The 11,724-nt window shown below is 49.0% G+C and overlaps 6 protein-coding genes across 6 annotated transcripts; 3 read left to right on the forward strand and 3 right to left on the reverse strand.

Annotated features, from left to right (window-relative positions):
* Positions 1 to 52: 52 nt before the first annotated feature.
* J7337_000486 (uncharacterized protein) lies at positions 53 to 1,228 on the forward strand (the record flags this gene model as incomplete). Its single annotated transcript, XM_044818239.1, has 2 exons — positions 53 to 542; positions 564 to 1,228. The coding sequence occupies 2 exons, from the start codon at positions 53 to 55 to the stop codon at positions 1,226 to 1,228; spliced, it is 1,155 nt and encodes a 384-aa protein (XP_044685941.1).
* A 326-nt stretch (positions 1,229 to 1,554) lies between these two features.
* J7337_000487 (uncharacterized protein) lies at positions 1,555 to 3,144 on the reverse strand (the record flags this gene model as incomplete). The annotated part of the gene is made up of 1 exon (XM_044818240.1): positions 1,555 to 3,144. The coding sequence occupies one exon, from the start codon at positions 3,142 to 3,144 to the stop codon at positions 1,555 to 1,557; it is 1,590 nt and encodes a 529-aa protein (XP_044685942.1).
* A 1,131-nt stretch (positions 3,145 to 4,275) lies between these two features.
* On the reverse strand, positions 4,276 to 4,908 carry ERV14 (COPII-coated vesicle protein; the record flags this gene model as incomplete). The annotated part of the gene is made up of 4 exons (XM_044818241.1): positions 4,276 to 4,368; positions 4,421 to 4,487; positions 4,538 to 4,693; positions 4,808 to 4,908. 4 exons carry the CDS (start codon positions 4,906 to 4,908, stop codon positions 4,276 to 4,278), a joined length of 417 nt encoding a protein of 138 aa, XP_044685943.1.
* Positions 4,909 to 5,906: 998 nt separating this feature from the next.
* Positions 5,907 to 7,285, reverse strand: J7337_000489 (uncharacterized protein; the record flags this gene model as incomplete). Its single annotated transcript, XM_044818242.1, has 4 exons — positions 5,907 to 6,022; positions 6,074 to 6,620; positions 6,691 to 7,089; positions 7,142 to 7,285. The coding sequence occupies 4 exons, from the start codon at positions 7,283 to 7,285 to the stop codon at positions 5,907 to 5,909; spliced, it is 1,206 nt and encodes a 401-aa protein (XP_044685944.1).
* Positions 7,286 to 8,480: 1,195 nt separating this feature from the next.
* NIC3 (Kynurenine 3-monooxygenase) lies at positions 8,481 to 10,294 on the forward strand (the record flags this gene model as incomplete). Its single annotated transcript, XM_044818243.1, has 4 exons — positions 8,481 to 8,592; positions 8,779 to 8,996; positions 9,053 to 9,475; positions 9,536 to 10,294. 4 exons carry the CDS (start codon positions 8,481 to 8,483, stop codon positions 10,292 to 10,294), a joined length of 1,512 nt encoding a protein of 503 aa, XP_044685945.1.
* An 809-nt stretch (positions 10,295 to 11,103) lies between these two features.
* J7337_000491 (uncharacterized protein) lies at positions 11,104 to 11,604 on the forward strand (the record flags this gene model as incomplete). Its single annotated transcript, XM_044818244.1, has 1 exon — positions 11,104 to 11,604. One exon carries the CDS (start codon positions 11,104 to 11,106, stop codon positions 11,602 to 11,604), a length of 501 nt encoding a protein of 166 aa, XP_044685946.1.
* Positions 11,605 to 11,724: the final 120 nt, after the last annotated feature.

The raw sequence follows: 11,724 nt of genomic DNA on the forward strand, positions 1-11,724 counted from the left end.
GTCGTTTTCGAGAAAATTAATAGATCCTCTCCGTGAAGAAGTCCGCTCCATAATGAGAACAGCCCTTGGAGATGACTCTTGCCACATCAGGGGGTTTGATCTGCAAATCGCCATTCGTCAGATGCTGGAAGCAATTCACGGATTTGAACTGCCACAACAGTCTTCCAAACCAGAGAAGTATGAAAAAGGATATGCAGCAGACGAAGTATCAGACTGGAACCAGATTATCAACAACCCCTTCGGTCTCGATGTATCAACCATCCAAGACACAGCCTACTCAATCCTCCATAAAACACCCGAGGAATTAACAGCTGGTATCCCCAAAGTATGGAGAGTCATTCACATGGAATCTGTCCTCCACCACGATCTCGTCAGACGTTTCTGGGGCTATCAGGCGTCACTGGAAACAGACCTGAGATCGTGCGGGACGAGTTTACGAGACAGAATTCCGCCTCACTCGAAGCAGGCCGGCAAAGTCCGAGCCCAAATTAGCCACGATACTATCATTCAGGACATGATTTCTCCTCGTGTGACTTTCCACGGTACGCCCCTTCAGTCAGTAGGATCGATTGTCCGCCATGGTTTCAAGATGCCTGGGAAATTAGTGGAAGAGCAAGTCGTCGCCTCTCCTAGATCGGGCGTAGCATTTGATCGAGGAATCTACTCATCCCAAGAGGCCTTCTATGCCATATCTTATGCTCGTGGGCAGAAAGAGATGACCCCAGTCGGCATGCTGCCTAGTATGAGGTTATTTGTCTGCGCTACTATCATGGGTCGAACATATACCGGGAGTGACGGACGCCATGGTCCCTTGATTGAAGGTTATGACTCGCACTTCGACGGGGGCTCTGAATACATCGTCCATGATGAACTGGCCATGATTCCCTGCTATGTCATCCACCTCGATCTCGGCTCAGAGGCCGCCAAGCAGGCCCTCAAAGACGTACAGACCAACCCTGAGGAATTCAACAACCTGACCAAGACCAAGAAGCGCCCCGAAGCGAAAAGCACGGCGCCTGGAGATATCCAACGTGAGAAGGAAGCTAGAAAAGCGGCAGCTCTGAAGTGGTTTCCTTATGGCTTTGGTCCTGCTACGGGTACAAGATTTGTGATTGAGGAGGTGGGCGAGATCTCGGACGATGAAGAGGAATACGGAGAAGCATGGCTATTCCAATTCCGACATCGAGAAGGACACTGTTTGGGACGACGAAGGGCGGGAGTACTATGATGAGAATGGAAACCTGGTGAAGGAAAAGAGGCATTTGATGGATCAATATCAGCATGCCACGCGGGCTCACAAGAATAAAAGGGGGTACTGATCCCCAGGGAAGCAAAACTCTGGACTGTGTCAAGATTAAGTGCGCTAAATGCATACTAAGATATCCCAAACCCACCTGAGTCTCTTCCCTTACTTAGGATAGAGGCCCTAAGTTTTCTTCCCCGAGCTTGTCAAAGAAGAATTATCGAGTGCCCATTACAGTAAATGGTATGTGTTTTCTTGTAATCCCGAGCGCCATGCCATGCAGTTTATCCATCCATCATATGATACATCCTCTAATCCCAATACTTAATCTCACCGTCCAGACCCGCCGTAACCACCTTGCTGGTCTCTTGGGGATGCCACTTGACAGTAGTGATAGCCTGGTTTCCAGCCTTGAACTTGTGATACATCTTACACGTCTTCCAGTCCCAGAAGCATACATAACCACCAGAGTCACCTGAGGCAAGGAATTGTCCATCAGGACTGCAGTCGAGATCGATGCCAAGACCAGCGTTGTTGTGACCCCGGTAGCTCTTCTTTCGGTTCTGCCGGAACTTGTCGTTTGCACCGTAGACGAGAATCTGGTTATCGGAACTCTGATATGCGACGTATTTGCCGCTGGGGTGGGGAGCTGCGCGGGTCATAGGGTACATATCTGGTTCAGCAATGTATTTGATGGGGACAGGAATGTTGTAGTCCCATGCTCGGAGAGACTTGTCGTCAGAAGTTGTCATAAAGCGTCGGTTCTCATCAACGAATGTGATGGTGTTGATGGCAGCTAAGTGATGATCATACTCCTGGACAACCTCGTTCGGTGTTCGAATATCGAATTGGACAATCTTCTTATCCGACATACCAGCCAAAAACTCATTCGCATGTTCAGGATCAGGGTTGAATTTGATGACATGGGGAGTCTTGCCAGTCGTGAACTTGCTCACGCAAACACCCTTCTCAGTATCCCAGAGCTTGATCATGCGATCGTAAGAAGAAGAGAGAAACTGAGTGCCCGATGTGTTGAAGCAAATATCTGAAATGGCCTTCGAGTGTCCAGAGTATGTTCGTAGGAGCTCTTTGTCGTGGTACACATCGAAGATCTTAACGGTAGTGTCGGCGCTAGCTGATAGGAGTAAATGCCCAGAAGAAGGGAAGAAACGCAGCGCAGTAATCGCCTTGGAATGGTTCTTCCAAGAGTGAATCTGATTCTTGGGAATAAAGTTGGTGATGCTTCCCACTTCTTTCCGAAGGTCGATGTCCAAGTCTTGAGGAACGTGCATATAAGTCCTTCCCTGGTAATCGTACTCGGCGGATCCGTGGAACGTCGTCGTCTCGTCGCCCATCTCCTCGGCCTCCTTCCGTCGTTCCAAAGCCTTGGTTGGTGCCTTGACAATTGTTCCACTCTCGACTACCTCTTCCTCCTCTTCGACAATCTCATATTCCTCATCGCTCGCCAATACTTCGTCATCCGCAACAACCTCGTATTCTGCCTTTTTGTATCGTGCCCAAGGTCCAACATAAGACCCAGGTCCCTCCGCAATCGTTGCGCTGCCCTTGCTCTCTCGCCCAGCTCGTATCCTGGCAGCCTCTGCTTTTTGCTCTGCATTCGTTTGGTACTCTCGTTCAGGACCACCTCGTCGCTCGATAGCACGATGCTTGCTCCGGAATGTGTGTTCGCTTAGAAAAGTCTCCTCTGCGTGTCCAGTTGGGACGCTCTTGCGCTTCAAAATGTTGTTCTCGTCCTTGAACGGGTTTAATGGTCCAACCTTGGGACGCGATAGATCTTCAGCCGAATAAGGCACAACAGCATGGTCAGGTTCAGCTTGTTCTCGAACTATGAGCGCATCTTGCGGCGCCATATTTGGCGGATATTCGCCAAAATCCGCCATTATGATGGAAATGTGCCTTTGGGTGGTGTGTTGGAGGGAAAAGGTTGTCCCAGCTGCCGATGATGAAGAAAACAAAGGAGTTAACGGTGCTTGTACTGCTTGGCTAAGGCAGCAATCGAGTCATGAAACAGATAAACCTTATCTGATTGTGACTTCTGAGATAATGGCCTCGCTATTTAACTTATTGGCGGGAACGCTCAAAATCTCGACGGACTTGTGCAAGACTGATTGACTGATTGATAGTTAAAGCTTAGGGCATCTCAACAAGACATAAGGAAGAGGATGATGAAGAGAATGAGCGTAGGCGATTGATGGAGTTTGAACGTCGCAAAGTATAGGTAGGTTGTCAGTCAAGCTCTACCAAGCGCGACAGAGCAGATCGCGAAACAGAAACAGTCACGTGACTTTGATCGCAATCCCATGCTCACTTCGCAGGTAAACGGGGTGCAAGAAATTGGAGAGAGGTTCTGAGGTCCCTAAAAGCAGGCGCCTAGTTTTTACCTAAGGCCTATTATACCTATGCTGAATTTACCTAAGTTTGCTTTTGTTGTTAGGATAAAGGCACTGAGGTTTCTTCCCAAAGGTAGGGTTTGGTTGTTTAAGCCCGAGTAGCTCAACGGGGCACGAGAAATGTTTGTCATGAGTTGTAAGTCATATACTGTACATAAAGAAACTATACATTTCATCCAAAGCATCAGAACTGGCCATCTTATTCGGTCATTAATCAATTATCACACCGGGCTCAAACGCTGAAGGATGACGGGACCAGGCCACCACCAAGTGCGATCAATGCCTCAGTCTCCAACAGAACATGCTACCCACCGCCTTCATGAAGTAATCAACCAGAGCGCCAGCTGGCATGATACCAGGATATATACGCCAAGCCCGCCTCTTAAAAAAATAAGCTATCATCATCATCTATACTGTCTTCCACTCGTTGTGTGTACTGCCGTAGCAGATTCATATCGTGTTCTCTTGTTCTTGTCGTCGCGTGACCAGTCGATTCGGCCCTGGATGTCGGCTGAACTCGACCAGCTTGTTAAGATATTGCAATCTGTCCTATCAGACGTAGCCAAACATTGCCTAACATCGGTGATAGCGGACCGCGGCTCATTCGAGAGGGGTAGCATTTTAGGAGGACTCGTCTCGGATAAGAGCAACAATCATGCTGTAGAGGTAGAAGAAGAACATGAGCAGGTGAAAGCCAAGCTTGAAGAAAGATTCCTGTTGCGGTGTCAGTGCTGCGCTTTGCTACGAGTCAAGCTAGGCCACATACCTTCTTGTGAACATTGAGCTTGCGGAAGATCTCAGTCGCATCGAGGAGATGAGTGTTGTCGACAATCCTAGCCACGATCAGTCTGTTGTCGCAAAACTCGGGGTGTATTCGGCATACTTCTTGACGTTCCAGCCAAGGAGAGGCAAGTTGAGAATGAGAGGGATCCAGTAGCCGTTGATGAGGAAGAGGAAGGTCAAGAAACCGTGCACAGCAGCCTCGGGGATGATATAGGTATTGAGTCGGTTGCAGAGGTCAATGGGGTTAATGTAATCACTGTTACCATATGCGATTAGTTTTCATCTCAACAATTGCTTTGAATACGCGCATCTGAGGCGCAGAGTTTGACACCCTAGATAGCAGCGCCTGCAAAGACCATGGGAACCATACCATTCCAAATCACTGTACATAATAGTGAAGAAAACCTGTAAAAAGAGGTTGACGGCGTTGATAAGCACCGACAACAAAAACAGCCAAGCTTCTCCAGACATCATGTTGGGCTAAAGTGCAAATGTGACGTTGAGGGTGGTGATCGAGTTGGGATGACGATGTCGGTCGAGGACAGCTGTTTGACAAGCTCTGTCACAGGCTGCAGATCGCGGTGCAAGGCGAGGGATGATAAGCTTCGGAGTGGTACAGTTCGCGGAAAGCTCTGGATAGCTGAATATGCCAAAGTCGCCTTGCTGCAAAGATTTCTTAGTCACGGAGTGTGAGGGGAACAACAGAGTGGGAGAGGAGAAATGTTGGTGGCGGGCAATGGATGGTGTGGAAGTGGTAACTTAGTGGGAGGGTAGCGGTGGTGAGTTCTGGTGGAGATATGGTGGAGGTGGACCTGGAGAGGTTAGGTTAAGTTGGGTTCCTGGGCTGGTCAGATAAAAACTAGCCGCGATGATGGAAGCGGCGACAGCTCAGGGCAACACCCTCGAAGCTGACAGCAGGGGCATTGTGCTGAAAACCCCCCGTAATCCCAGCGGCCTCTGCCTTGATCCCCTGTCCTGGAAACGCCTTCCACGACGGATGGCGTGGCCGAGTGACGCCTGCATGTGGCTGGGAGGGTTCACAGTCTCACTGAGCCTTTGAGAGGCAGGGTTTATTACTCTCCAACTTTGACAGCGAGAGCCATTTGCGTCACTCCACGGATAGATAGGTAGATAAGCCTGCATCCGGGAATATGCACCACGGACATCGACAATGATGTAACCACGTATGGCCTGACTTGACCAAGCTGGCCAAGCAAGGCTGATCAACGTCGATATCCACATAAACACCATGGTTCACATGCCTTTGTAATAACCTTAAAAGAAGACTCTATCAATCACTCCAAACTTGAGCAGAAATGTTGTGTCAATATATCAACTTTGGGCTCATGCCTCACTGCTCGCCGTTATAATGCACCGTCAATCAGCCAACACCTTCTCATCCCCACCAACTCCAGAACATGATATCGCCAAAACATATAATTTCTTCACATAACAACACTCATAAAACTCTATGCCTGGGTTTCTCCGTTCTCGGTGCCAGGCATCGGTAGGGCGCCGCCAGGAGAATCTGGCTGTCTCGCGGTCAAAATCTCGACACCATCTTCTGTAACAAGAAGAGTGTGCTCTGCGATTTATATTAGCCTATGACACTGCCACACTTCCAAACGAGACTTACCAAACTGAGCTGTCAACTTTCCATCGATAGTGGTGCTGGTCCAGTTGTCAGGCCAAGTAATATCTCTGTACTTGCCCAGAGCAATCATGGGCTCAATGGTGAAGGTCATTCCGGGCTTGCACTCTCCAACAGTCTTGTTCTTGGCGTAGTGAGGGACGTTGGGAGGACAATGGAAAAGCTTGCCGACTCCGTGGCCACAGTAAGTTCGGATAACGCTGCAGTTGTGCTTCTTGGCATGCTTCTCAATAATGTTACCAAATTCTCGGATCAGAGTGCCGGGCTTAACGGCCTTGATAGACTCATCCAAGCATTGTCGTGCCGTCTCAACCACACGAACAGTATCGGGGTCGGCCTTGGCCTTGTCTCCAATGTAATAAGTCTCGTTCAAATCGGCGTGGTATCCTTCATGGTACAGGGAAACATCGATGTTGAGAATATCACCGTCAAGCAGAACGCGCTGGTCAGGAATACCGTGGCAGATGACTTCGTTAACGGACGTGCAGCAAGACTTGGGGAAGTTGTTGTAGTTCAGAGGAGAGGGGTAGGACTAGGTCGAGTTAGCCATCACAGATAGACTCCAGCGCTTCGAAAATTGGTGAGCAAATCTCGATACGTACGTTTCGCTCGATACAAGCCTTGTGAACGATCTCATCGATGTAGTCGGTCGTCACGCCAGGCTTAGCGGCAGCGGCCGCGATGTCGAGGACCTCTCGCGCAAGCTTGCAACTCTTTCGCATAGCATCCTGGCCCTTCTTGTCGAGAATTTCAATCTTGTTACGGTTGGTGAGGGATCGGCTGTATCTGGGGTTGCCGTCTTGCCACCACACGGGGTGAGGAATCGACTGAGGAAGAGTTCGGTGCGGCGACAGAGGATAGACGGGTCGCAAGGTTCCAGAGTACGGAAAGTTGGGGAAAGGGTTATAATAGCCGGTAGCTGGATCTGGTGAGATTGCTTTCGGAGCTTTCAGGTGGTGGAGGATATTACTTTGCGACTTGTGCATTGTCTTGTGGATGCCCTGCGCTGGAGTTAGGTTGTGTCGCTGTCACAGCGTGGTGGAATTTACGTACCCAGTTTCTCTTGAAGCACTCCTGAGAGCAGAAGTAGCTGTCCTTGACTCCCAGCTTCAGACAAGTTGGGCATTGGAGGGATCCAGCTTCGTTCTGGCAGTCGGCGCCCATACACTCCTTCTTGGCGGGGGAATCAGCAGTCATTGTGTGGGTATCAATGTATGTGCTCGAGTACACAGATTTTATCGCGTGAAAAAAGAATGTATAGATCAAGAAAACGCAACCTGGAGTGAGAGTTTGTTGAGAAATCAAAATGCGATCACAAAGCGCCAAACGGTGTAGTCGTAGAGTCGTGTCTCGTGGTGCAACTTTCAGACGAGAGCAAAAGATTGACTCGGGCCCATTTGCTGCAGGTTGATAAGCATCGATAAGGGTAGTCGCTAACAATGGCCAGTTACGCTTGGCGACGGTCTGGAGCTCCTCTAACAGAGCCTGAGTCTGTGGGGCAGTCGAACATGTTTTGTGCAATTTTATGCATACGTCTCACTAACAGCAGCCGTTAACGCTCTCTGGTAAACGGTGCTGTTTTGGGTAAGTGGGGGTTTACGGCACGACGGAGACGTGATCAGTGATGAGGTGGTGGTGGTCCATGCGAGCTTGTTAGTGCTTCAGTGAAGACTGGGCATGTGAATGACAAGGAACTCAAATTGGTCTCTGTTGAGATTTTCTGCAACTTACGTCTCACCAACAATTTGCGTTTCTGCTCATTTGAGTCGAGAATAATTTCATGATACCAGTGTCAGGTTTGATTCAGGCATGTCATTTCTGAGCAGACAGTTGTGGGATCTGGAGAATTGAAGCCGGATAAATACATACTATTCGATCTGCACAAGAGCAGAAAGAGAACCCAAGAAGGCGCTTTGCAGTGAGCAATGGACCATCGAGGATAACAAGTTGGCAATACTAGTCTGGTATGTGCACCGGCTTCGCTCTACCTCAATGACAACGACCCTTCGGAGCAGACAAAACACACTCACTTGGTCACAGCCAGCGGCATCTTCATTGGATCATAGTCCAAACCTAAGTTAGTCAGTTTAGAACTAAGTTAGACCTTTTTTTCTCAACCTTCAGCGGCATTGCATACTTACTACAACACCGAATGCCGGGGTTACATTAGCTGTCAGTGGTCTTGTGAGTGAGGTGAGTTTGTTCTCGCTCTTCTGTAGTGGATAAAGTGGGCCCCGCATCCGGCCGGCCGCTATCGCTTTGATGCAACAGCAACAGCCGGTCCTATCGGGGCTTGAATCGGTCCTCAGTCTATTAGTATGGCGACCTTAATATCTCGCCATCTCGTGACATATTTTGTCTCCGTTCGTCCTTGACAAACTTCACGAGCAAGATGGTGAAACCCCAGAAGATCGTTGTTGTAGGTGCTGGCCCTGTTGGTTCTCTGGCAGCTTTGTATGCTGCCCAGAGAGGCCATGAAGTTGAAGTTTATGAGTTGCGACCGGGTAAGTGACCTTTTTCTAACATATTTCCCATTGGTGCATCGCGAAAGACTCGAATAATTTCCGGAGCCCCGAGGGAACTCGTTTGAAGCTCTCGCGACTTGCGAAGAGTTGTATATGATTTTCTCATGAGTCTTTTACGGAAATTCTCTTCAAACGTTCAAGAGGCGCATTCACTGACTGGTCTAGACCTCCGGGATCCCAGCACTATCCCACTCAACTTTACAAAATCTATCAATCTTGCAATATCAGAGCGTGGAATCAATGCTATGCGCCATGCTGGTCAACCGGGCCTCCTTGACCATGTCATGTCGACAACAATTCCAATGAGAGGCCGCATGATTCATGGTCGAGGCCCAACTGGAGCACTCTTTGAGCAGTCGCAAGACTACGATGTCAAGGGACGAGTATGCATAATTACCTCAACTCCCGTGTGGCATGTGAAACTGACGATTCCAAATAGGCAATTCACGCCATTGATCGCGCAGGCTTGAACAAGCGGCTGCTCGATATCCTGGATAGTATGCCTAATGTCAAGTTATTCTTCAACCATAAGCTCACAGGCGCCGACTATCGCGAATGCAAAGCTTGGTTCGAAGTGGCCGATGCAAAGTCATCCCCAGAGTCTCGCCCCAAGGAAATCGGCATTTCCTTCGACCTTATGATTGGAGCTGACGGTGCCCATTCTGCTGTTCGCTACCATCTTATGAAGTTCACCCGCATGAACTATCAGCAGGAGTACATTGATACTCTATGGTGCGAGTTCCAGCTCAAGCCTGTCAAGACTGATGAAACAGCCGATCCAATGGCCAAGTTCCGAATATCGCCTAATCACTTGCATATTTGGCCCGGCAAGGATTTCATGTTCATTGCTATTCCCAGCGATGTATGTTCTTTCTTATTCGTTCCCAATAGTTCTCCACAATTTATTGACTCTTTTGCTTAGGACGGCTCATTCACATGCACACTCTTTATGCCCAGCAAGGATTTCTCAGATCTCGAGAATAACCCTGCCAGCGTTCCGGCATTCTTCAACAGCCATTTCCCAGGCGTTACGGACTTGATACCAGGCGATGAGTTGATTGAATCTTTCAACACAAATCCTCACCTCCCACTTATCAGCCTCAAGTGCAAGCCGTACCATTACGGCTCTTCTTGTGTTATTGTTGGCGATGCCGCACACGCCATGGTGCCATTCTATGGCCAAGGCATGAACGCGGGCATGGAGGATGTCCGGATTCTCTTTTCAATACTTGATAAACACGCTCATATCGACGAGTCCAATGATCCTGCCAGCGAGTCATCTAAATCCGAGCCAGCTTTCCAGCGATCACTGGCTTTGGCGGAGTACTCCGCGGTTCGACCAGCCGACTCCCATGCAATCAATGATCTCGCCCTGCAAAATTATGTCGAGATGCGATCTTCAGTCTTGTCAAAGCGTTACAGGTTGAGAAAGTATCTCGAAGAGATGATGAGCGTGTACTTCCCTCGCCTTGGCTGGCAGACGAAATACTCTCGAGTCAGCTTCAGCAACGAGGGCTATCGGGACGTCATCAACAAGAGTGATGCCCAAGGCAGGATATTGGTGCGAAGTTTCTTGACTCTGGTCGCCAGCCCTTTGTTGATTTCAGCCGCCGTGTTTGCATACAGGTACCGACGGTCATTTTCTGCTATGATGAATGCTGTTCGACAGCTTCCCTCGTAAGGTAACTCCACCGCCGTGTCGGCACGATGTGTTAGTGGAAATGTTCGCTTATTTGGTAGGAGTCGTGTATCGCCGCTCAGTTGCTGGAAAAGTTGGCTGTAATTAAAGGTCATATTGTAATATAGAACTAAAACCAACATAAGCCGGGCCAAACTCAGAAGAAAGGCATGAACGTCAACCTTTGGTTCTGAGAAAGACCTTCTCTACTAGGTATCTATGAATCCAGTGAATTAGTCGCATGAGCGTCAACTGTATGGTTGGTCCATAGGTTCAGATCAGACGAGTTGATCGAGCGTTGGCGATTTGCAGCGCCACCACTCTCATTCAGCAGGGAATTCAAATTACCCGTGATACATCAACATTATATTGACACTTATGGTAACATAAATAAAGATAGTAATGCGGTATAAAATCGCAGTTTGTTCCTATGTACCAATACAATGATATGCGCTTAACCGGTATTTGGCTTAGTCATTCTTCGAACTTCTGAATTTTTGGCTTGGGTCAACAACCCTCTACGGAGAGTCTCGTTGATATCGAGATATTGGCCGCATTTCCTCGCTCTGAATCTTCGAAGATTGAAGGTGGGATATTTCATCTCGTTCAAAAGGTCTTTTGAATTCGAAGACCCAGTATAGCTTTCTCCTAGAGGTGAGTGCGACAATTCCACATCCAAACGCCGTGACAGGAGCTGCAGGGGAAACAAATGCTAACAGAGCCTCTAACGTAGAACCAAAAGACGATTCCATCGGGACGACGAAATTCAGCCTCGCTCAAATTGATACCGTTCACTCTCTAGACCGCCCATCATGCCCTCAGTCACCAACATCGCGAACATGTGTTCGCATCTCCAAAACGCCTCGAAAGCCCGCCTGGGTATAACATCCGTCAAGAATTGCAAATACAACCTTCAACTCGCCCTCGCTCTTCACCGATCAGGCTTCTTCTCGGCAATCTATCGCTCTGGTCCTCATCCCCCAACGCTCGAGCAGATGGTTTCTGAGCCTCCAGTGCAAGTGACAAACGCCAACGTAGCCACGATGCGCCTGTGGCTCGGTCTTAAGTACTGGGACGGTAAACCCGTCCTCGGAAAGGCCAACGCTATTAGCACGCCGAAGCGTCTTATGACGGCCAATATTGCGGAGCTGGCTAGATTGGCGAGAGGGTTTCCTACGAAGGTGGATGGTGGTGTTGTGCCGGGGTTAAATCTTGGCGAGTGCATGTTTGTGTCGACGTCGAAGGGTATGCTGGAAGTGAGGGAGGCACTCGCGAGAAAACAGGGTGGTCTGCTAGTATGCCGGGTTTCATAAGTATGGATATCTGGAGGGGAGATTGCTTGGGTCGTGGGAGGAGACTGTGTGCTTTCATGATACGATAAATAGGGAAGCTTGTATTGTACAACTAGATTAAGTCCCATAAGGACGGTTTGT

Source organism: Fusarium musae, chromosome 1, assembly GCF_019915245.1.
Source record: "Fusarium musae strain F31 chromosome 1, whole genome shotgun sequence".
Classification (NCBI taxonomy): Eukaryota; Fungi; Ascomycota; class Sordariomycetes; order Hypocreales; family Nectriaceae; genus Fusarium; species Fusarium musae.